Source organism: Oncorhynchus nerka, unplaced genomic scaffold (genome assembly GCF_034236695.1).
Source record: "Oncorhynchus nerka isolate Pitt River unplaced genomic scaffold, Oner_Uvic_2.0 unplaced_scaffold_2541, whole genome shotgun sequence".
NCBI lineage: Eukaryota > Metazoa > Chordata > Actinopteri > Salmoniformes > Salmonidae > Oncorhynchus > Oncorhynchus nerka.
Window position 1 is genome coordinate 8,327 of NW_027038757.1, and position 25,257 is coordinate 33,583.

Consider the following 25,257-nt stretch of genomic DNA (forward strand, 5'->3'; position numbering starts at 1 on the left):
TGGATTTTGTAGAATGTATTGCCACTGTTATTAAATGTCCTCCACAAGTGTCCAAGAAGCTGGACATCATTATATCCGCAGCCGATACGTTTTTGGGCCTCCAAGACATAACTGCAGAAGCAGTGCAAAGACTACTGTCGCCTGGAAATGTCCCGCAATCACATGATCCTTCTGAGCCAGTGTAGGGATACCTGTTAAAAAATATTATTATTATCCACCTGTACAGTAGGTGGCAGAATGCACATATAATTGTTGCGAATGCCATTATAACAAAGAAGAAGGTACATTTGACAACTATTTTATGTAGCTCTTCCTGAGGATTCTCGACAGCGGGAGAAATGGTAGGTTAATAATATTTATATTTTGTAAGTCAGGTGTAACATTCTTTATGAGTCCATTTTTATTTATCCCAACGAAACGTGAAGATAATAGCCCGATTTTCAACCTCTTTCTAATAAACGTCAGGTAAAAACATAAACACCCAACTTGGCCCACTATGGCGGTGTGGCCACAAAGTCTACGAAAGGTTTTCTCTTTTACACGCGGTCAGACGCTGAGATGTGTTTTGTTATTCCGATATATTATATTTATCCTAAAATAATACATGCTTATATTGAAAGAAACAATAGTGTTAGTGTATTTCTTGCTAACTTTGATAGGCGGTCATGTCATTGAGTGCTCTATAGGCCTTATTGAGTTCAATTACATTTTGGTGTCCGAATACCCATCAGATTTGAAGGAAAAATATGTAGCCGAAGTCAGGCGACTAAGGATACAAATTCATTGTTTTTATTAATTATGACAAATGTTTTAAGAAACTGTTGAACAATGTGACTTTTGAAATAAGTTACACGTTGTCTGACATTGTGTTAGCTACACTATCCTTGCGAACCACATAGCATATCATTACAGCAGTACGTTAGTAGATACCTAAGTTGGCTACAAATGTATATATATTTTTATTTAGCCGTTATTTAACTAGACAAGTTAGTCAAGAACAAATTATTATTTACAATAACGGCATACCCCGGCCAAACCCTAACCTGGACGACGCTGGGCTGATTGTGCGCTGCCCTATGGGACTCCCAATTACGGCCGGTTGTGATACAGCCTGGAATCAAACCAGGGTCTGTAGTGATGCCTCTAGCACTGAGATGCAGTGACTTAGACCGCTGCGTCACTCGGGAGCCCCCTCAAATACGTTCAATTTGACAGTAAATTGACTATATGCGGGTTGGTATAATTTGTGGAACGTTCCAACAGGAATCTGTTCCAAAAACATTGTTAAGTACACGGTTGTCAACAAACAACATGTTCAAAGTAGCATGGTCAATTCACGTAGCTAATTAGCTGGCGAATAGGCATCAACTCACCACGTAGCTTATTCTTTATGTTTGTCCATAGGCTACCAGAGTGAGGAAATACTTTTTTCAGAATAAACATGGTGAGTGAAAAACTTAATGAAATAGCCCAGTCCCCACCCGGTATCTCATTCTGCCGCTATACAACTTTATATGCGTTGTTTGTTGGTAACCTTGTTATTTACAAAGTTTTTGGAACAGATTCCTGTTGTAACGTCCCACAAACTATACCCACCCCTATATGCTATCTAACAACCCAACCTTCATTGGCTTGATTACTCGCATCATGCTTAGCTAAATTAAGTGGTATAGTCTTTGCACGTTCTCAATAGACATTGTTAATTCGGGTGTGTTTGTAAATTCGCTCTGGCTATCTACTCTGATTTCAGAGCACTCTCCTCTGAGTGTGCCTGAGAGCAGAATAACTGATGAATTTAGGAACGCTGAACACCCCTTGAATATGGCCGGTGTAAGTAAACCTAGGCGAAAAGGCGTTATTAAATTGTTGCCAGCAGCACAGCTACAGTCACCAATGAGTTGGATAACATGAAAACAGCCTAACCAGCTCAGCTAGAGTGAATAAAATGGCCAGAGTGAGGTGCTCTCATTTGTGTCTGGGAGTAGTTACTGTAGCAAGCTAGCCAACGTTAGTCAGTTAGCTTGGCAGCTTGACTGCGGTTTGTGAGGCCAGAACGCTTTGATCAACCCTACTACTCCCTGGCCAGAGCGTCCAGTGTGCGCTCTGAACTCTCCGGGAGCGAAACGCTCTGAATTTACAAATGGACAATCTGACAACGCTCTGAATTTGCTATCGCCCAGACCGAAATTTGGCACTCCAGATTACATTTACGAACACACCCTAAGTAAGTATTATACAGTATGTTAGTATGGGGCACTGGTTCCCAAACTTTTTATAGTCCCGTACCTCTTCAAACATTCAACCACCAGCTGTACCCCCTCTTGCACCAGGGTCCGTGCACTCTCAAATGTTGTTTTTGCCATCATTGTAAGCCTGCCACACACACTCTATACAATACATTTATTAAACATAAGAATGAGTGAGTGTTTGCCACAACCTGACTCGTGGGAAGTGACAAAGAGCTCTTACAAGACCAGGGAACAAATTATAATAAATAATTTTGCTCTTTATTTAGCCATCTTACATATAAAACCTTATTTGTTCATCAAATTGTACAAAAAATACATCATCCAGATAGGCCAGTGGTGTGAGAAACTCGTCATCATGCAAGAGGTCAGACAATGAAAATTATGGTCATTAAAGAAAACTTTAAGCTCGTCTCTCAATTAAAAAAACGTGCCCTATGATAACCAGCGCACTTCTGTATGTTGTAAAAGCGTTACATGGTCGCTGCCCGTATCACTGCATAGTGCAGAAAATACGCGAGAGTTCAGGGGCCTTGTTTTAACAATGTTAACCATTTTCACTGTAATGTCCAAAATGTCTTTCAAGCTGTCAATCATTCCCTTGGCAGCAAGAGCCTCTCGGTGGATGCTGCAGTGTACCCAAGAGCCTCTCGGTGGATGCTGCAGTGTCCCCAAGAGCCTCTCGGTGGATGCTGCAGTGTACCCAAGTGGCGTCGGGAGAAACTGCTTGCACGCACGTTACCAATCCACTGTCTCCCTGTCCAATTGATGTCACAAAGCTGTCCGGTACTTAAAAATATCCTCTCCTGTTGTCCTGGTTTCCAGTGGTTTGCAGAAGAGGATGTCTTCCTTAATTGACCACCCATAAACATAATGGACATCTACCAGGAGCTGTGCCAGGCCACCACGTCTGTTGACTCATCCAGCTGTAACAGACATATACCAGGAGCTGTGCCAGGCCATCACGTCTGTTGACTCATCCAGCTGTAACAGACATATACCAGGAGCTGTGCCAGGCCACCACGTCTGTTGACTCATCCAGCTGTAACAGACATCTACCAGGAGCTGTGCCAGGCCACCACGTCTGTTGACTCATCCAGCTGTAACAGACATATACCAGGAGCTGTGCCAGGCCGCTACGTCTGTTGACTCATCCAGCTGTAACAGACATATACCAGGAGCTGTGCCAGGCCACCACGTCTGTTGACTCATCCAGCTGTAACAGACATATACCAGGAGCTGTGCCAGGCCCGCCACGTCTGTTGACTCATCCAGCTGTAACAGACATATACCAGGAGCTGTGCCAGGCCACCACGTCTGTTGACTCATCCAGCTGTAACAGACATATACCAGGAGCTGTGCCAGGCCACCACGTCTGTTGACTCATCCAGCTGTAACAGACATATACCAGGAGCTGTGCCAGGCCACCACGTCTGTTGACTCATCCAGCTGTAACAGACATATACCAGGAGCTGTGCCAGGCCACCACGTCTGTTGACTCATCCAGCTGTAACAGACATATACCAGGAGCTGTGCCAGGCCACCACGTCTGTTGACTCATCCAGCTGTAACAGACATATACCAGGAGCTGTGCCAGGACCGCCACGTCTGTTGACTCATCCAGCTGTAACAGACATATACCAGGAGCTGTGCCAGGCCACCACGTCTGTTGACTCATCCAGCTGTAACAGACATATACCAGGAGCTGTGCCAGGCCACCACGTCTGTTGACTCATCCAGCTGTAACAGACATATACCAGGAGCTGTGCCAGGCCACCACGTCTGTTGACTCATCCAGCTGTAACAGACATATACCAGGAGCTGTGCCAGGCCACCATGTCTGTTGACTCATCCAGCTGTAACAGACATATACCAGGAGCTGTGCCAGGCCACCACGTCTGTTGACTCATCCAGCTGTAACAGACATATACCAGGAGCTGTGCCAGGCCCGCCACGTCTGTTGACTCATCCAGCTGTAACAGACATATACCAGGAGCTGTGCCACGTCTGTTGACTCATCCAGCTGTAACAGACATATACCAGGAGCTGTGCCAGGCCTGTTGACTCATCCAGCTGTAACAGACATATACCAGGAGCTGTGCCAGGCCCGCCACGTCTGTTGACTCATCCAGCTGTAACAGACATATACCAGGAGCTGTGCCAGGCCGCTACGTCTGTTGACTCATCCAGCTGTAACAGACATATACCAGGAGCTGTGCCAGGCCACCACGTCTGTTGACTCATCCAGCTGTAACAGACATATACCAGGAGCTGTGCCAGGCCACCATGTCTGTTGACTCATCCAGCTGTAACAGACATATACCAGGAGCTGTGCCAGGCCACCACGTCTGTTGACTCATCCAGCTGTAACAGACATATACCAGGAGCTGTGCCACGTCTGTTGACTCATCCAGCTGTAACAGACATATATCAGGAGCTGTGCCAGGCCGCCACGTCTGTTGACTCATCCAGCTGTAACAGACATATACCAGGAGCTGTGCCAGGCCCGCCACGTCTGTTGACTCATCCAGCTGTAACAGACATATACCAGGAGCTGTGCCAGGCCGCCACGTCTGTTGACTCATCCAGCTGTAACAGACATATACCAGGAGCTGTGCCAGGCCACCACGTCTGTTGACTCATCCAGCTGTAACAGACATATACCAGGAGCTGTGCCAGGCCCGCCACGTCTGTTGACTCATCCAGCTGTAACAGACATATACCAGGAGCTGTGCCACGTCTGTTGACTCATCCAGCTGTAACAGACATATACCAGGAGCTGTGCCAGGCCTGTTGACTCATCCAGCTGTAACAGACATATACCAGGAGCTGTGCCAGGCCACCACGTCTGTTGACTCATCCAGCTGTAACAGACATATACCAGGAGCTGTGCCAGGCCACCACGTCTGTTGACTCATCCAGCTGTAACAGACATATACCAGGAGCTGTGCCAGGCCACCACGTCTGTTGACTCATCCAGCTGTAACAGACATATACCAGGAGCTGTGCCAGGCCACCACGTCTGTTGACTCATCCAGCTGTAACAGACATATACCAGGAGCTGTGCCAGGCCACCACGTCTGTTGACTCATCCAGCTGTAACAGACATATACCAGGAGCTGTGCCACGTCTGTTGACTCATCCAGCTGTAACAGACATATACCAGGAGCTGTGCCAGGCCTGTTGACTCATCCAGCTGTAACAGACATATACCAGGAGCTGTGCCAGGCCACCACGTCTGTTGACTCATCCAGCTGTAACAGACATATACCAGGAGCTGTGCCAGGCCCGCCACGTCTGTTGACTCATCCAGCTGTAACAGACATATACCAGGAGCTGTGCCAGGCCGCTACGTCTGTTGACTCATCCAGCTGTAACAGACATATACCAGGAGCTGTGCCAGGCCACCACGTCTGTTGACTCATCCAGCTGTAACAGACATATACCAGGAGCTGTGCCAGGCCACCATGTCTGTTGACTCATCCAGCTGTAACAGACATATACCAGGAGCTGTGCCAGGCCCGCCACGTCTGTTGACTCATCCAGCTGTAACAGACATATACCAGGAGCTGTGCCAGGCCCGCCACGTCTGTTGACTCATCCAGCTGTAACAGACATATACCAGGAGCTGTGCCACGTCTGTTGACTCATCCAGCTGTAACAGACATATATCAGGAGCTGTGCCAGGCCGCCACGTCTGTTGACTCATCCAGCTGTAACAGACATATACCAGGAGCTGTGCCAGGCCCGCCACGTCTGTTGACTCATCCAGCTGTAACAGACATATACCAGGAGCTGTGCCAGGCCGCCACGTCTGTTGACTCATCCAGCTGTAACAGACATATACCAGGAGCTGTGCCAGGCCACCACGTCTGTTGACTCATCCAGCTGTAACAGACATATACCAGGAGCTGTGCCAGGCCACCACGTCTGTTGACTCATCCAGCTGTAACAGACATATACCAGGAGCTGTGCCACGTCTGTTGACTCATCCAGCTGTAACAGACATATACCAGGAGCTGTGCCAGGCCTGTTGACTCATCCAGCTGTAACAGACATATACCAGGAGCTGTGCCAGGCCACCACGTCTGTTGACTCATCCAGCTGTAACAGACATATACCAGGAGCTGTGCCAGGCCCGCCACGTCTGTTGACTCATCCAGCTGTAACAGACATGTACCAGGAGCTGTGCCAGGCCGCTACGTCTGTTGACTCATCCAGCTGTAACAGACATATACCAGGAGCTGTGCCAGGCCACCACGTCTGTTGACTCATCCAGCTGTAACAGACATATACCAGGAGCTGTGCCACGTCTGTTGACTCATCCAGCTGTAACAGACATATACCAGGAGCTGTGCCAGGCCTGTTGTTGACTCATCCAGCTGTAACAGACATATACCAGGAGCTGTGCCAGGCCACCACGTCTGTTGACTCATCCAGCTGTAACAGACATATACCAGGAGCTGTGCCAGGCCACCACGTCTGTTGACTCATCCAGCTGTAACAGACATATACCAGGAGCTGTGCCAGGCCACCACGTCTGTTGACTCATCCAGCTGTAACAGACATATACCAGGAGCTGTGCCAGGCCACCACGTCTGTTGACTCATCCAGCTGTAACAGACATATACCAGGAGCTGTGCCAGGCCACCACGTCTGTTGACTCATCCAGCTGTAACAGACATATACCAGGAGCTGTGCCAGGCCACCACGTCTGTTGACTCATCCAGCTGTAACAGACATATACCAGGAGCTGTGCCAGGCCCGCCACGTCTGTTGACTCATCCAGCTGTAACAGACATATACCAGGAGCTGTGCCAGGCCACCACGTCTGTTGACTCATCCAGCTGTAACAGACATATACCAGGAGCTGTGCCAGGCCACCACGTCTGTTGACTCATCCAGCTGTAACAGACATATACCAGGAGCTGTGCCAGGCCCGCCACGTCTGTTGACTCATCCAGCTGTAACTCATATAATTCACTGATGCGTCGTGAAACAGTGTTGTTTGATGAAGTCATTGTCTGTATAGTTTGTTTGGCCTTTTCCCCCAGCATTGTCCCAGCCATATCCACTGCAGCAGGAAGAATTAAGTCCTTAACAATAGTTTGGCAACGGACTGTTAGTGGAATTCCCACGAGAGAGTAACGGTTAATGTAATTGAATGTTCATTATTTCACTAGGCTACATTTATTTGACATTGTGTTATTTCGCTGAACACTAGATGTTTTCATTTTATTTTTTGGCAGTGAACCGAAGCTATTCAGGCGAGGGAAAAACACCACCCAAATGTACAGCCCTATTGGAACGTCTAAATCAACAGTTTGAAAATGTGAAACACATTTTTATTTGGCATACCCCCGACGGCATTGCCCGTATCCCAGTTTGGGAATAGCCTGTATGGGGTATTCAAACACAGCTCAGGATTTACTTTTTGTAGCAGGTTGATTAGGATAAATTATGCAGCAAGTTAGGACAATTAACATAGTAGGTTAGGATAATCGGGTTAAGGTTAGGAAAAGGGTTAGGTTTAACTTAAATGCAAAAAGAAATCAACGTCTGACGTCAATTAGACATCAACTGTATCCCGTCTAGCCATTACCAGGTTCAGGCAGATTGGTGTCCAACCTAATCCTGGGTCATTTCTACAATGCAGTGTGTTTTCTGCCCCCAGAAAATATAACTTCTTGTTAGTTTAAATGTGGATTCCAAAAGTCTTTAAATATGAGGTCCGGTGTCCTTAAAAACTCAAATATGGCTCTTTAAGGGGAATATTTTGTATTTTGAACACTTTTCTTCAGTGGATGTAGTTGTTTTTAACATGTGTTAATTGCTGGGATGAATAATACACTTGTTTTTGTAATTTTACTGTCAATAAAGTCTGTTTTTCTCTCTCATTATTCCTTCACCAGTGCTGCCCCCTCCTGGTGAATCCATGTCCTGCTGCTGACATCAGTATTTGACATAAGTATTTGTGTCTCTGAGCTGTAGTTGTCCTCAGTGGCTGAGAGGACCACAGACATTCAGAGTGACCTGGGGGTGTGACGGTGAAACAAGCTCATCAAGAGTGAAAGATGTGTATCATCTTAAAATAAGCAGTCTCAAACCTGGTGAAAAGTACCAGTTCAACATGGCTACAGAGGGAGAAGATGGAAGACAAAGCAGATGGATCTCAGCATCCCTATCCACAGGTACAGTAGGTCTCAGCATCCCTATCCACAGGTACAGTAGGTCTCAGCATCCCTATCCACAGGTACAGTAGGTCTCAGCATCCCTATCCACAGGTACAGTAGGTCTCAGCATCCCTTTCCACAGGTACAGTAGGTCTCAGCATCCCTATCCACAGGTACAGTAGGTCTCAGCATCCCTATCCGCAGGTACAGTAGGTCTCAGCATCCCTATCCGCAGGTACAGTAGGTCTCAGCATCCCTATCCGCAGGTACAGTAGGTCTCAGCATCCCTATCCACAGGTACAGTAGGTCTCAGCATCCCTATCCACAGCTACAGTAGGTCTCAGCATCCCTATCCACAGGTACAGTAGGTCTCAGCATCCCTATCCACAGGTACAGTAGGTCTCAGCATCCCTATCCACAGGTACAGTAGGTCTCAGCATCCCTATCCACAGGTACAGTAGGTCTCAGCATCCCTATCCACAGGTACAGTAGGTCTCAGCATCCCTATCCACAGGTACAGTAGGTCTCAGCATCCCTATCCACAGGTACAGTAGGTCTCAGCATCCCTATCCACAGGTACAGTAGGCTAACTTGTGTTTTTATCCAGACTACATCAGTCATTCATTCACTAGAGACATGTTTGGACTCTGTCAAAAACAGCACATCCTCTATTCTAAACTAATCTTGGTTTTTGTTCCAGTTGTCCCACCCAGAGTTTTAAAGATCGACCATTTGGAAGAGACCTCCTTCACTCTCCACTGGTCCAAGGCTGAAGGGATGGAGAAAGTCCCACAGCGCTTCTTCATATCCAACTGCATCCCAGGAACAGACCCCCTCACAGCCGTTACTGACGACTGCCACAAAACCTTCTCAAACCTGCATCCTGGCACCAAGTACACTGTTAGTGTTGCAACTGTGCTGAACAATGGGGAACAGAGTGAACCTGTCTCTACAACAGTCTGCACTAGTAAGAGATCTTCCCCTAATTACAGCTCATCATCTCTTTACCACTAAAGCCTCTCTCCAACCTTTTATCCAGTCGCTCCTTTCTGGGGAGGTTCCCATTGCTTGGAAGGCAGCCATGCTTTGTCCTTTATTTAAAGGAGATCTAGCTCATCCTAACTGTTATAGGCCTATTTCTATTTTGTGCTGTTTATCAGAAGTGTTGGAAAAGCTTGTCAATAATCCGCTTACTGACTTTCTTGATGTCTGTAGTATCCTCTGGTATGCAATCTGCTTTCCGCTCAGGTTATAGATGTGTCACTGCAACCTTAATGATGTCACCATTGCCCTTGATTCTAAGCAATGTTGTGCAGCCATCTTTTGACTTGGCCAAAGCTTTTGATACGGTAGACCATTCCATTCTTGTGGGCCGGCTAAGGAGTATTGGTGTCTCCGAGGGGTCTTTGGCCTGGTTTGCTAACTACCTCTCTCAAAGAGTGCAGTGTATGAAGTCAGAACAGCTTTCTCTACCCTTAACCTTGTTCTGAACATCTCCAAAACAAAGGTCATGTGTTTTGATAAGAAGAATGCCCCTCTCCCCACAGGTGTCAAGCTCTAAACCCTCAGAGGTAGTAGTCACCTCATACAAGTCCTTAGGAGTATGGCTAGCTGGTATACTGTCTTTCTCTCAGCACATATCAAAGCTGCAGGCTAAAGTTAAATCTAGACTTGGTTAAAGCTAGACTTAGTTTCCTCTGTCGTAATCGCTCCTCTTTCACCCCAGCTGCCAAACTAACCCTGATTCAGATGACCATTCTACCCATGCTAGATTACGGAGACATAATTTATAGATCGGCAGGCAAGGGTGGTCTGGAGCGGCTAGATATGCTCTACCATTCGGCCATCAGATTTGCCACCAATACTCCTTACAGGACACATCACTGCACTCTATACTCCTCCGTAAACTGGTCATCTCTGTATACCTGTCTCAATGCTTATTTATAAAACCCTCTTAGACCTCACTCCCCCTCCCTAGCTGAGATATCTACTGCAGCCCTCATCTTCCACATACAACACCTGTTCTGCCAGTCACATTCTGTTAAAGGTCCCCAAAGCACACACATCCCTGGGTCACTCCTATTTTCAGTTCGCTGCAGCTAGCGACTGGAATGAGCTGCAACAAACACTCAAACTGGTATCTTCAATCAAAGACTCAGTCTTGGACACTCTTACTGACAGTTGTGGCTGATTTCTGCGATGTATTGTTGTCTCTACCGTGCCCTTTGTGCTGTTGTCTGTGCCCAATAATGTTTGTACCATGTTGTATTGCTACCATGCTGTGTTGCCATGTGTTGCTGCTTTGCTATGTTGTCTTAGGTCTCTCTTTATGCAGTGTTGTGGTGTCTCTCAACGTAGTGTTGTGGTGTCTCTTGTGTGTGTTGTCTTATATAAATATATTTTTATCCCAGCCACCCGCAGAAGGCGTTTGCTTTTTAGTAGGCCGCCATTGTAAATAAGAATGTTTTAACTAAGTTGCCTAGTTAAACAAATTAAAAATAAACGAACTACAACCATTTTGTTAAATTACAAATATACATTTTGTTGCTTCTGTTCTGTTTCTAGCTTATTTCTTCCCATATCAAAAGCCCTGGATTTATTCTACTTTTCCATCTGGAAGGATATAAACATTTAAATGAAACATTTAATAAAATGACTAGAACGTTACCGGTGGAAAAGTAGAGTGATGTTGCGGTGACCATGAAATTGTTAAATCTATACCAAGAGTTAGACGTGTCCATCCCAGTATACAGCTACATTCTCATATAGTACACGTTTCTAATTTTGTCAGTCGTTTTCATTTCGAGTTAGTGTACTTTTAGCTAGCTAACGTTACGTATGATCTGTGTGTAGTTATAATATTCGTATATCAGAGCCTTTGCTGGTTATAGCTAGTTATGAACCTGGTTGGTTAGCTATCTGCAGATTCATGCAGGGTAGTAACGTCATGAGTTGGGGTTATGGTTCATTCTTTAGCTAGCTACATGTCTTAGATACGAATGACTCCACTATGCAAGTAACCATTTAAATAGAATATTCATGTCACTGCGACAACCCAACTGTTGATAGATGTAGCTGGTAAATTCCCTCTAGCTGTCTACTCTGATTTCAGAGCGCTCTCGTCTGTGTGCCAGAGGCCAGAATAACTGACCAATTACGAACGCTCTACACTTGTTGAATGTGTCGGTAAACGTTGGTCATTTAAACATATAATTAAATTGTTACCAGCAGCACAGTTACAGTCACCAACGTTCTGGATAACATAAAAACAGCCTAGCCAGCTGCTAGTGTTAGGATTGTGTCAATTCGAATCTGGTATCAGGATAAATATGACAATGAGTCACCGATTGTATACTATGTATTTTTTATTAGCTGAGCAATAAGTGGTAAATGCAATTTTCATATATACGGGCTCTCTGTCCCACCTCGCAGGGCAAAACAGAGAACTGACTTGTTCCTGACAAAGATATTATAATATACCCTGATGACAGAAGTAGTTCCGGCTTCCGAGCCGGCCTGTCAGAGTAGAGACTGGGCGTGGTTTAAACTTGCTCAGCCTATTGCAGGCGCTCAGGCCGGTCCCCGCCTCTTGGCGCTTCTGTTGATAGATGTAACTGTTGCTGTGAAGAACATCCCTGCGCTCATGCTCGATACCGTTATCTCGCACCTGGCTCCTGTTATCTAACAAAAGGCCGCTTGTTCTGCAACTCCACGCTCTGAATGTGCCCCCAAACCCATTGCACAGGTCCTGTCTTCTGTATTTTTCCATCATGAGAAAGGCCCATGGCCTTGAAACTTTTAACAATGATTCAAGTCAGCTATGTTGCATAACACATACATACATCCACACAAGCCAACAGCAGATAATATTCAATCATATATATGGTAATGGCGATAATGTAAAACACAGAATCCAACACTAGGGCGAGTGAAATGGTCACAGTGAGGTGTTCTCTCATTAATATCTGAATGTAGCTCCTAAGCTAGCCAACGTTAGCCAGTTAGCTTGGGTGCTTGACTGCTGTTGTTAGGTCAGAACGCTTGGATCAATCCTACTTTAGGGCCATAGCTTCCAGTGTGCGCTCTAAATTTACAAACGGACATTCTGGCAACGCTCTGAGTTTACGAACACCCAGAGCACACTCTGGCACTCTAGATCAAATTTGCGAACACACCGTATTATAAACCAGCCTTTAGTCTTGAAATGGTTAGTACATGGCCTCACATGTGAATCCCTAAAGAGATGGGTGGGGCTAAAGCTTAAGAGGGGGTGAACAATGCTGAATGGGTGTAGACAAAGAAGAGCTCTCCAGTAGGTTTACCAAAGCATTCAAAGGCCATTTTCTCAAAAGTGAGGTTACGAGTTGATCCACATTCAAAGCAGAATTACTTTCCCATTGTTCCTCAACTGTAGTGTTGCTATACCATTTTTGTAGCTCTGAGTCTCTAATTTTATCCAATGTAAAAAAACACAATTAAAAATGTTGCATCGAGCTTGTCGGTCACATATTACCGGCAGTCATGGGTCATGACCTCAGTAAAATTCCACATGACTACTGAGTTAATCTCCTTTTATGCACTCGACATGCTTTGGTAGTACCTAACTTGCTAACTACCAGCAGGTCCTAATGGCTTGGTACTCAGGGCTCTATTGTCCCTGTAACCTCTCTGACATCAATGCAATTGAAAATCACATCAAACACTTAAACAGTATGTGCTTTTAAAACTCACTGTGATGATCAAGTTAAAGACAGTTTCAACCTGTTATTGAACTTCTGAGTGGAAAACATAGTAGTTGTGGATGTTGTTTCAAAATGAAACAACGAAATGAACAGCCCTTTCTAAGGTGATGATTCATTCAAAACACCCATGAGCATAAGAGCTTATGTATAGGCATATATGAGCCCAAGCCCCCAAAAATAAAACTGAATTAAAATAATGATTTGAGTCCTACTATAAAATTATATAAAATAATTGCACGGGAAACATATCTTGTCAGGGTAGGGTAGCCTAGTGGTTAGAGTGTTGGCCTAGTAACCAGAAGGTTGCAAGTTCAAATCCCCGAGCTGACAAGGTCTGTCATTCTGCCCCTGAACAGGCAGTTAACCCACTGTTCCTAGACTGTCATTGAAAATAAGAATTTGTTCTTAACTGACTTGCCAAGTTAAATAAAGGTAAAATAAACATCCATACCCACACACGCAGGCAGTTAAATAAAGGTCAAATAAATACAAATGGTGTGTAGGCAGATAATATACAGTTTGCCAACTCTCCTGTTCCTCTGAAATACATTTTCTTCATTTTATGTTTATTTAGTCCTGCCTAAAATACAACATTGATTTATTGTGATGATTAAATTATTTATTACACTTAAAAAATGTAGATGCTCCAATGGCATCAGCGGCTTGTAGGTGTTGAGGCCTGGAGATGTTAAACGTGTTTACCATAAAAGTGAACTTGATCACTGGAAACAACAGGCGCTTATTAGAGACAGGTTTCTATTTGAGCCAGCAGTCTATTTCCTTAATGCACACACCTTTTGCTCATTTGCATAGTTAATTGTTTCATTCCAGCATTCACTTCCAGCATTTTAATAAATGCACTAATGTGGTATAATTTACCCGTCACATGTATTTTGTCTTAGTATGCCTTTATTTCAAATAAAAAAATTACTTCCTTGACAGAATAATCTCTTCTTTGACTGTGCATTTTCGGCAGCTGATTTCTTGGGGTCTGTACTCCCGAACTTCACTGTTTTTGTGCTTGCCAGTTAGCAGTGGTCAGCTGTTAACAGCCCATGGCTAGCAGTTTCTTACTGGCAAATTATTCAGGAATTATTTAATGTATCGAATCAAACATTAAACCTTGTAAATAATTCATGAATTCACGGTCAATTGCCATGAGACCGGCTGTATATTGCATGACAATAACCAGCTGACTAAATGTCATGACCTCCACAGCTCTAGATAAAACATCTTCTTAAAACATTATGGCAATCCTTAGTGCAACACCTAGCAGCCTAATCAAGAGATGTTGGCCTTTTGTGGAGGCTGAAAGAGGCATAGTTCAGACATTATCTGAGAGGAGGTTATGTATCTCTTTATTGAAAGAGACCACTTTTACATTTTTCAGATTATTTAACTTTTGAGAAATGTTAAGTGGGACATCTGTTAAACATTTAATTACATTTGAGTGTACAACACATTTTGCCCCCAGAACAGCCTCAATCCATCAGGGCATGGACTTTACTAGGTGTTGAAAGCGTTCTACAGGGATTCTGGCCCATGTTGACTCCAATTCTTGTCACAGTTGTCAAGTTGGCTGGATGTCCTTTGGGTGGTGGAACATTCTTGATACACATGGGAAACTGTTGAGCGTGAAAAACCAGGCAGCGTTGCAGTTCTTGACCCAAACTTATGCTCTTGGCACATACCATACCCTGTTCAAAGGCACTTCAATATTTCTGTCTTGCCCATTCACCCTCTGAATGGCACACATACAAAATCCTTCTTTATCCCGTTTCCTCTCCTTCATCTACACTGATTGAAGTGGATTTAAAAAGTGACATTAATAAGGGATCATAACTTTATTCTGGATTCACCTGGTCAGTCTGTCATGAAAAGAGCAGGTATCCTTAATGTGTTGTACACTCAGTGTTTATCTGGAGTTAAGCTGTAACCCTGACAATGTGTTTATTTTCCCTTAGTACTTCCTGCTCCAGACCAGCTGACTGTTGACTCAGTGGACACCACATCAGCTGCTGTTAGCTGGATCCAGCCACCGGGATTGGACCAAACCCAACATCATTACCAGATCTCCTATCGCTGTTCAGGGACAGAACCACACATCACTACCACATCTTCACCCAGCATCACTCTCTCTGACCTGAAACCTGCTACTGAATACTCTGTCACTGTCTGCGCTGTGCTGGAAAATGGAAAGCAAAGTCAACTGGTGTTAACGACCCTCACCACAGGTAAGGAAGTACCCTACTTAAGTACAGTGCCTTGCGAAAGTATTCGGCCCCCTTGAACTTTGCGACCTTTTGCCACATTTCAGGCTTCAAACATAAAGATATAAAACTGTATTTTTTTGTGAAGAATCAACAACAAGTGGGACACAATCATGAAGTGGAACGACATTTATTGGATATTTCAAACTTTTTTAACAAATCAAAAACTGAAAAATTGGGCGTGCAAAATTATCCAGGCGTGGGAAGAAATGGTGCCGGAATAGCAGAAACACTTCATTTTTGTTACAAATCAGCTTCTGTTGTGACTTCTGCTTCAGCTTATTTTTTCCCATATCAAAAGGAATTGCAAGCTGGCTTGTTCTATTTTTTTAACTACTATTCTACTTTTCCTATTGTAGTCTATTTCTGTAGTTAAATGATAACACTGACAATAATGTATTTTCTCTTAGTACTTCCTGCTCCAGACCAGCTGACTGTTGACTCAGTGGACACCACATCAGCTGCTGTTAGCTGGAACCAGCCACCAGGATTGGACCAAACCCAACATCAGTACCAGATCTCCTACAACTGTCCAGGGACAGAACCACACATCACCACCACGTCTTCACACAGCATCACTCTCTCTGACCTGCAAGGTGGTACTCAGTACTCTGTCACTGTCTGCACTGTGCTGGAAAATGGAAAGCAAAGTGAACTGGTGTCAACAACCTTCACCACAAGTAAGGAAGTCAAATACGTCAAGTTTGTCACCAGACATAATATTTATCAAACCTTAACTAGTTATCAAAATAACTATGAACTAATCATAATGGATGTGTCAGCATGGGATGTTAAGGTCCAGTATTTTTCCTGATGAGAAATATATGATGGTGAATTCCCCAGATCTCAACATGCAGTTTGGTGCTAAAATTAATACAAGTTTTTTATAGTGTCTGAATTCTTGCTTTCTTCCATTAGTGTGAGTCATTATGTCAAGGGGTTGATCTGCCTCTGCTTACTATAACTTTATCAGTAGTGGAGTGTTAAACACCTGTTATTGTGGAGAGGATTTAGAACTGCAGTGTTTTTTGTTTTGTTGCCATGGTGACAACAATGTAGCAGTGGCACAGTGAAGTTGATAAATACATATACCGGTTTCTTTTTTTTTTTTCATATCTAACCTCTGTTATGACTTCTGCTTTAGTTTATTTCTTCCCTTCCCATTACCCTCATAAAACTGACCATCCTCCCGATCCTTGACTTCGACGATGTCATTTACAAAATAGCCTCCAACACTCTACTCAGCGAATTGGATGCAGTCTATCACAGCGCCATCCGTTTTGTCACTAAATCCCCATATACTCCCCACCACTGTGACCTGTATGCTCTCGTTGGCTGGTCTTCGCAACGTATTCCTCGCCAAACCCACTGGCTCCAGGTCATCTATAACTCTTTGCTAGGTAAAGCTCCGCCTTATCTCAGCTCGCTGGTCACCATAGCAACACCCACCCGTAGCACACGCTTCAGCGGGTGTATTTCACTGGTCACCATAGCAACACCCACCCGTAGCACACGCTTCTTCAGCAGGTGTATTTCACTGGTCACCATAGCAACACCCACCCGTAGCACGCACTTCAGCGGGTGTATTTCACTGGTCACCCCCAAAACCAACACCTGTTTGTGCTGCCTTGCCTTCCAGTTCTCTGCTGCCAATGACTGAAGTTAAATCTCCCTCACTGACTTTAAGCATCAGCTGTCAGAGCAGCTTATCGATGGCTGCAGCTCTACAGAGCCCATCTGTAAATGGCCCATCCAACCAACTACCTACCTCATCCAATATCTGTTTTTGTATTTCTACATGCACATCCTCTTCTGCACATCTATCACTCCTGTGTTAATTGCTCAATTGTAATGACTTTGCCACTATTGGCCTATTTATTGCCTTACCTCCTTACTTCATTTGCACACACTGTATACAGATGTTATTGTGTTATTGACTGTATGTCTGTTTACTCCATGTGTAACTCTGTGTTGTTTTTGTCTTACTGCTCTGCTTTATCTTGGCCAGGTCACAGTTGTAAATGAGAACTTTTTCTCAACTGGCCGACCTGGTTAAATAAAGGTGAAATAAAAAAATAAATATCAAAAGGATTTGCAAGCTGACCTTTTCTACTTTTAAGCTACTTTTCTACTATTCTACTTTCCCTCCTGTATTATATTTCTGGAGTTAAACTGTAGCCCTGACAATAATCTATTTTCTCTTAGTACTTCCTGCTCCAGACCAGCTGACTGTTGACTCAGTGGACACCACATCAGCTGCTGTTAGCTGGAACCAGCCACCAGGATTGGACCAAACCCAACATCATTACCAGATCTCCTACTGCTGTCCAGGGACAGAACCACACATCACTACCACATCTTCACACAGCATCACTCTCTCTGACCTGCAACCTGCTACTCAGTACTGTCACTGTCTGCACTGTGCTGGAAAATGGAAAGCAAAGTGAACTGGTGTCCACAACCTTCACCACAAGTAAGGAAGTACCATACTTAAGTATTGTGCCTGGTGTTAATGTAATGAATGTGTTGTTGCGATGTTCATGCTTGTTTCCGTTCCTGTGAGTCATTATGTCAAGGAGTTGATCTGCCTCTGATTGCTTTAACTTTATCAGCACTACATTGTAAAATACTTGTTATTGTGGAGAGGATTTATAATGCATTCAGAAAATATTCAGACACCTTGACTTTTTCCACATTTTGTTCCGTTACAACCTTATTCTAAAATGGATCAAATGTGTTTTCCTCGTCAATCTACACACAATACAAAATAATGACGAAGTGAAAACAGGTTTAGAAATGGTTGCAAATATATAAAAAACAGATACCTTATTTACATAAGTATTCAGATCCTTTGCTATGAGACTCGAAATTGAGCTCAGGTGCCATGAGGTCGAAGGAATTACATTTCTAACGCCAGTGGGACTTTCTCTAAGCACAATGACTCCAACGTACAGCGCTCCCGGAGAATTTAGGATGAAGTGCCTTGTTCAAGGGCACAACAGATTTTTCACCTTGTCTGCTCCGGTATTTAAACCAGCAACCTTTTGGTTACTGGCCCAACACTGTAACCTCGAGGATACCTGCCTCTACCTTACCCCTACCTACAGTACCCTCTGTTAATATTGAGACTACCTGCCTCTACCGTACCCCTACCTACAGTACCCTCTGTTAATATTGACTCTACCTGCCTCAACTTACCCCTACCTACAGTACCCTCTGTTAATATTGAGTTTACCTTTCTCTACCTTACCCCTACCTACAGTACCCTCTGTTAATATTGACTCTACCTGCCTCTACCTTACCCCTACCTACAGTGTCCTCTGTTAATATTGAGGCTACCAGCCTCTAGCTTACCTCTACCTACAGTATCCTCTGTTAATATTGAGGCTACCAGCCTCTACCTTACCCCTACCTACAGTATCCTCTGTTAATATTGAGGCTACCAGCCTCTACCCCTACCTACAGTACCCTCTGTTAATATTGAGGCTACCAGCTGCTACCTTACCCCTACATACAGGCCCTCCGTAGTTATTGGGGCAGTGAAGCATGTTTTCTTCTTATGGCTCAATAGTCAAAAAGTTTGGATTTTAAATCATGACTATGGGGTTAAAGTGCAAATCGTCAGCTTTAATTTGAAGGTATTTTCATCCATATCGGGTTAGAAATAACAGTGTAATGAGTAATAAAGTTGTGAAAAGTTTAGTATTCTCAGAAAATCAGTCCCAGGATAGAAATCTACGTTTTCACATTGCATTTATTTTAGGGCGCAGGAGAATTAACGAGGAGGAAACTCAAATTAGCTTTGAGCTCTTTAATTCAAATTCTTTCATTGCAAACAGTAACAATTATTTTCTATGCCACGAGAGGTAGCGGATCCGACCAAATAGGTTGTGGAATCCATCAGTCCAAAACTGAGAGCTGCCGGATCCTGTTCCTGCAGAATCCAGCTCAAATAAAACACTGATACAGTAAAATGCATTAACACATTACCAAAGATCTGACTTTAATAACTTGTTATTCAGAACATTTTCAGTGGTGGAACAGACCCTCCACAGTTGCTGCAGTGTTTGTTCTACTGGCTGTGATCATTGGCCTGTGGGATTCCTGTAAGTGAATATTGTTTTTTACTAAAACATTTTTGTCAATGTTGTGACAGTTACACATTTTGATTGACTTTTCCATTTTACAGATGCAACTTCAGAGCGAGACCAGCTACAGAATAGTCTAACTACCAGGACCACAGAGAGAGACCAGCTACAGACCAGTTACAACACCCCGACTAAAGAGAGAGACCAGCTACAGACCAGTTACAACACCCTGACTAAAGAGAGAGACCAGCTACAGAATCGTCTAAATACCAGGACCACAGAAAGAGACCAGCTACAGACCAGTTACAACACCCTGACTAAAGAGAGAGACCAGCTACAGACCAGTTACAACACCCTGACTTTAGAGAGAGACCAGCTACAGAGTAGTCTAAATACCAGAACCACTGAAATAGACAAGTTGAAGAAGAGTCTGAACACTACAACTATGGAGCGTGACCAGCTACAGAAGGAGATAGAAAGACTGAACTGGGAGAACAAAGGTAAATGTGTGCAAAAGGCCCACCTTTTTATTTGCTTCCTGATCCACAGTTTCTGTAGTTGACCTGTTATCTCACACAAGCATATTCAAGAAGTATTGTCAATGCTATCCATGACCATTAGGACCAGAAACAAATTAAATTGACTGGAGCTGTGTTCTGCCTTTGCGCTCAACACACGCCACGGGAGATCAGAGGTCATCAGAACTACCTAGAACTCAGATTGTATTATTTTTTTAGGGGGTAGATCATCTTTAATGTTGCAGATTGTGGCTTCCTTCAATGTGGAGTGGCAGGGTAGGGGCAGCAGGGTAGCCTAGTGGTTAGAGTGTTGGACAAGTAACCGAAAGGTTGCAAGATCGAATCCCCGAGCTAGCAAGGTTGAAATCTGTCGTTCTGCCCCTGAACAAGGCAGTTAAACCACTGTTCCTAGGCCGTCATTGAAAATAAGAATTTGTTCTTAACTGACTTGCCTAGTTAAATAATTATATATAAAAACATGTAATTGTCTGCACCATTTCCAATCCCCCATATATATTTTCTGTAAAGGGTTTTTCTTTATTTGTACTATTTTCTACATTGTAGAATAATAGTGAAGACATCAAAACTATGAAATAACACATATGGAATCATATAGTAACCAAAAAAGTGTTAAAGAAATCTAAATATATTTGAGATTCTTCAAATAGCAATCCTTTGCCTTGATGACAGCTTTTCACACTTGGCATTCTCTCAACCAGCTTCATGAGGTAGTCACCTGGAATGCATTTCAGTTAACAGGTGTGCCTTCTTAAAAGTGAATTTGTGGAATGTCTTTCCTTAATGTGTTTGAGCCCATCAGTTGTGTTGTGACAAGGTAGGGGTGGTATACAGGAGATATCCCTATTTGGTAAAATACCAAGTCCACATTATGGCAAGAACAGCTCAAATAAGCAAAGAGAAACCACATTCCATCATTACTTGAAAGAATCTCAAATATAAAATATATTTTGATTTGTTCAATACCATGTGTTATTTCATAGTTTTGATGTCTTCACTGTTATTCTACAATGTAGAAAATAGTCAAACTAAAGAAAAACCCTTGAATGAGTAGGTGTGCCCAAACTTTTGACTTGTAGTCCGGTAAATATATTTAAAAATATATATTTTACTTATTAATTCCACATACCCTACCGTCCCCTAATTGTTGTAAACCAACTGAAAACAACACTTAATCTTCTACTTCCAGCTTGTGCATACTATATACATATTATGGACTGAGCATATTTTACAATAATTATAATTTGCTTGTTTTTAGTCCCATCCTTCAGCTCCACTCAACCCCTCCCATCTATATCTGAACACCATCCAGTTTTGATTCATATTTGTCATATTTGTCATATTTTTCAACTGTGCTGTGACGTTTCACAAACATCTGGATCCTTTCTAGTCTCACAGATTCCACATTCTGAAACAATAAAGTAAAAATGTTTTGCTAGGAGTATTATTATAATATTGATGGATTGACTATGGCTTTTTAAATCACCCAGCAGTGCTATCTGCAGAGTTAGCTGGGGGTAAATGTTGCAATTCTTCAGTCATTCCTGAACCTGCGACCAAAAACAAGCTACATATGGGCAGTACCAAAACAATTGATCTAATGATTCTTTCTCTAAGCAGCAAAATCTGTGGAGCTGGGATGGTTGTACCCCCCCCATATACAATGCATTCAGAAAGTATTCAGACCCCTTCACTTTTTCCACATTTTATTAAGTTACAGCCTTATTCTAAATTGGACTTTAGAATGGCTATCCTCATCAATCTACACACAATACCCCATAATGACAAAGCGAAACAGTTTTTTGGGGGATGTGCAAATTGAATAAAAAACAGATACCTTGTTTACTTAACCTCTGAAGTATCGGGCCTTTTTCTTTTAAAAATTTCGCCTAAAATGACATACCCAAATCTAACTGCCTGTAGCTCAGGACCTGCATATTCTTGATACCATTTGTAAGGAAACACTTTGGAGTTTGTGGAAATGTGAAATTAATGTAGGATAATATAACACATTAGATCTGGTAAAAGAGAATACTATATATAATGCAAAGAAAGGCAAATATATGACTACGGAATTTAGATTATGTCCACTAGATGGCAGCAGTATATGTGCAAAGTTTTAGACTAATCCAATGAACCATTGCATTTCTGTTCAAAATGTTGTATCAAGACTGCCCAAATGTGCCTAATTGGTTTATGAATACATTTAAGTTCATAACTGTGCACTCTCCTCAAACAATAGCATGGTATTATTCAGGACCTCAGACTGGGGGCGAAGGTTCACCTTCCAGCAGGACAACGACCCTAAGCACACAGCCTAGAAAACGCAGGAGTGGCTACGGGACAAGTCTCTGAATGTCCTTGAGTGGCCCAGCCAGAGCACGGACTTAAACCTGATCGAACATCTCTGGAGAGACCTGAAAATAGCTTTGCACCGACACTTCCCATCCAACCTGACAGAGCTTGAGAGGATCTGCAGAGAAGAATGGAAGAAACTCGCCAAATACAGGTGTGCCAAGCTTGTAGCGTCAAACCCAAGAAGACTCAAGGCTGTAATCACTGCCAAATGTGCTTCAACAAAATACTGAGTAAACTGTCTGAATACTTATGTAAATGTAATATTTCTGTTTTTTGTTTTTAATACATTTGCAAAAATGTTTTTTTTTAACTGTTTTTGCTTTGTCATTATGGGGTATTGTGTGTGGATTGATGACGGGGGATTTATTTTTTTACATTTAACACTTTCTGAATGCACTGTATATAACCTTCTATTGGTTGCAGAATTGTGTGTAATAATTTAAACTTTTTTTAATCCAGGGTCGTTTTGTATATCAGTTCATAAACCATGTACCATGGAATAGGTACATGGAAAATCTCTTCCCCAACGTTGGTTTTAATTTTGAGTAGAACAGACATTTCCATATATTTTTGTTAGCTGCATGTGTAACAACTCTACCAGTCCTATTTCTATAACGTAGAAAGATTATAACGCTTTACATTAAAATAAAGTTTTTTTAAATCAATTAGTATATTTGAGTTTAACCATAATATTTGGAATAAACTGAAATTGCAACCGACTTTTCATGGCTTGTTTTAAAAATAACGATATTTTGGAGATCATTTCATTTTAAAATAACCAAAAGTGAGAGGTTGTAATGTAATGCCATTCTTGAACATGGGGTGAGACATTTTTACTAATTTGCTGGAGAACCACTTCAGATTTAAGTATAACTTTAGTATGACTGAAGCCTTTAGTGAGAGGTTTAATGCTTTTATTATATAAATAGGCCCCTGTCAAAGACAGTAAAAATGTGAAACTTCTAGGGTCCTGTCCTGAAGGATGGAGAAGGTTTGGCTGCAGCTGTTACTACCTCTCTACTGAGAGGAAATCCTGGAAGGAGAGTAGACAGGACTGTCTGGAGAGAGGAGCAGATCTGGTGATCATTAACAGTGAAGAGGAACAGGTGAGAGACAGAGATACTTTATTTATTAGTCCATCATGTGTTAGTAACAATGATTTTTCTGTTCCTCAACAACAGACATTCATCAATGGGTTTAAATCAGTCAAATATGCCTGGATTGGTCTGACTGATTCTGTTACTGAGGGACCTGGAAATGGGTGGACAGCACCCACTGACCACCCCAAGGTAAGAGACTACTGCTCTATAATAACACTGACCACCCCAAGGTAAGAGACTACTGCTCTATAATAACACTGACCACCCCAAGGCAAGAGACTACTGCTCTATAATAACACTGACAACCCCAAAGGTAAGAGCCTACTGATCTAATAACAATAACCACATTGGAAGGAGTAGGACTGATTATCTGTGTTGTTCATACTCTTTCTGAGAGAGGTCAGTCTAACTCTGTGTTGTTCATACTCTAGGTTCTGAGAGAGTGGTCAGTCTAACTCTGTGTTGTTCATACTCTAGGTTCTGGAGAGTGGTCAGTCTAATGCTGTGTTGTTCATACTCTAGGTTCTGAGAGAGTGGTCAGTCTAACTCTGTGTTGTTCATACTCTAGGTTCTGAGAGAGTGGTCAGTCTAACTCTGTGTTGTTCATACTCTAGTTTCTGAGAGAGTGGTCAGTCTAACTCTGTGTTGTTCATACTCTAGGTTCTGAGAGAGTGGTCAGTCTAATGCTGTGTTGTTCATACTCTAGGTTCTGAGAGAGTGGTCAGTCTAACTCTGTGTTGTTCATACTCTAGGTTATGAGAGAGAGGTCAGTCTAACTCTGTGTTGTTCATACTCTAGGTTCTGAGAGAGTGGTCTGTCTAACTCTGTGTTGTTCATACTCTAGGTTATGAGAGAGGTCAGTCTAACTCTGTGTTGTTCATACTCTAGGTTCTGAGAGAGAGGTCAGTCTAACTCTGTGTTGTTCATACTCTAGGTTCTGAGAGAGTGGTCAGTCTAACTCTGTGTTGTTCATACTCTAGGTTCTGAGAGAGTGGTCAGTCTAATGCTGTGTTGTTCATACTCTATGTTCTGAGAGAGTGGTCAGTCTAACTCTGTGTTGTTCATACTCTAGGTTCTGAGAGAGAGGTCTGTCTAACTCTGTGTTGTTCATACTCTAGGTTCTGAGAGAGTGGTCAGTCTAATGCTGTGTTGTTCATACTCTAGGTTCTGAGAGAGGTCAGTCTAACTCTGTGTTGTTCATACTCTAGGTTCTGAGAGAGTGGTCAGTCTAACTCTGTGTTGTTCATACTCTAGGTTCTGAGAGAGAGGTCAGTCTAACTCGTGTGTTGTTCATACTCTAGGTTCTGAGAGAGTGGTCTGTCTAACTCTGTGTTGTTCATACTCTAGGTTCTGAGAGAGTGGTCAGTCTAACTCTGTGTTGTTCATACTCTAGGTTCTGAGAGAGTGGTCAGTCTAACTCTGTGTTGTTCATACTCTGGGTTCTGAGAGAGTGGTCAGTCTAACTCTGTGTTGTTCATACTCTAGGTTCTGAGAGAGTGGTCAGTCTAACTATGTGTTGTTCATACTCTAGGTTCTGAGAGAGAGGTCAGTCTAACTCTGTTGTTTCTACTGCAGGTATTGGTGGAGTGGAGAGCCTGGTGGTGGTACGTACCAGAACTGTGGGGAAATCTATTACATATCGTCAGGCCAAGGCGTATGGAGGGATTTGGGATGTTCATTTTCACAAGAATGGATCTGTGAGAAATAGGCTTCTCATAGGTACTTTTAATGAACTCTCTACTGT

At 43.0% G+C, this 25,257-nt stretch overlaps 1 protein-coding gene across 3 annotated transcripts; it reads left to right on the forward strand.

The window, feature by feature from the left end:
- The first annotated feature begins 256 nt into the window (after positions 1–256).
- On the forward strand, positions 257–23,662 carry LOC115127498 (fibronectin-like). 3 transcript variants are annotated; one of them, XM_065014588.1, is made up of 10 exons: positions 257–341; positions 8,159–8,437; positions 9,120–9,386; positions 15,126–15,395; positions 15,842–16,111; positions 17,637–17,904; positions 19,454–19,537; positions 19,621–20,019; positions 23,380–23,519; positions 23,595–23,662. In XM_065014588.1, the coding sequence occupies exons 2-6, from the start codon at positions 8,377–8,379 to the stop codon at positions 17,876–17,878; spliced, it is 1,110 nt and encodes a 369-aa protein (XP_064870660.1). In that variant the 5' UTR covers positions 257–341; positions 8,159–8,376; the 3' UTR covers positions 17,879–17,904; positions 19,454–19,537; positions 19,621–20,019; positions 23,380–23,519; positions 23,595–23,662. The 3 variants fall into 3 exon arrangements, with proteins under 3 accessions (XP_064870660.1, XP_064870661.1, XP_064870662.1); XM_065014589.1 differs by lacking the exons at positions 23,380–23,519; positions 23,595–23,662 and adding an exon at positions 22,298–23,355; XM_065014590.1 differs by lacking the exons at positions 257–341; positions 8,159–8,437 and adding an exon at positions 8,886–8,995.
- The last annotated feature ends 1,595 nt before the right edge of the window (positions 23,663–25,257 follow it).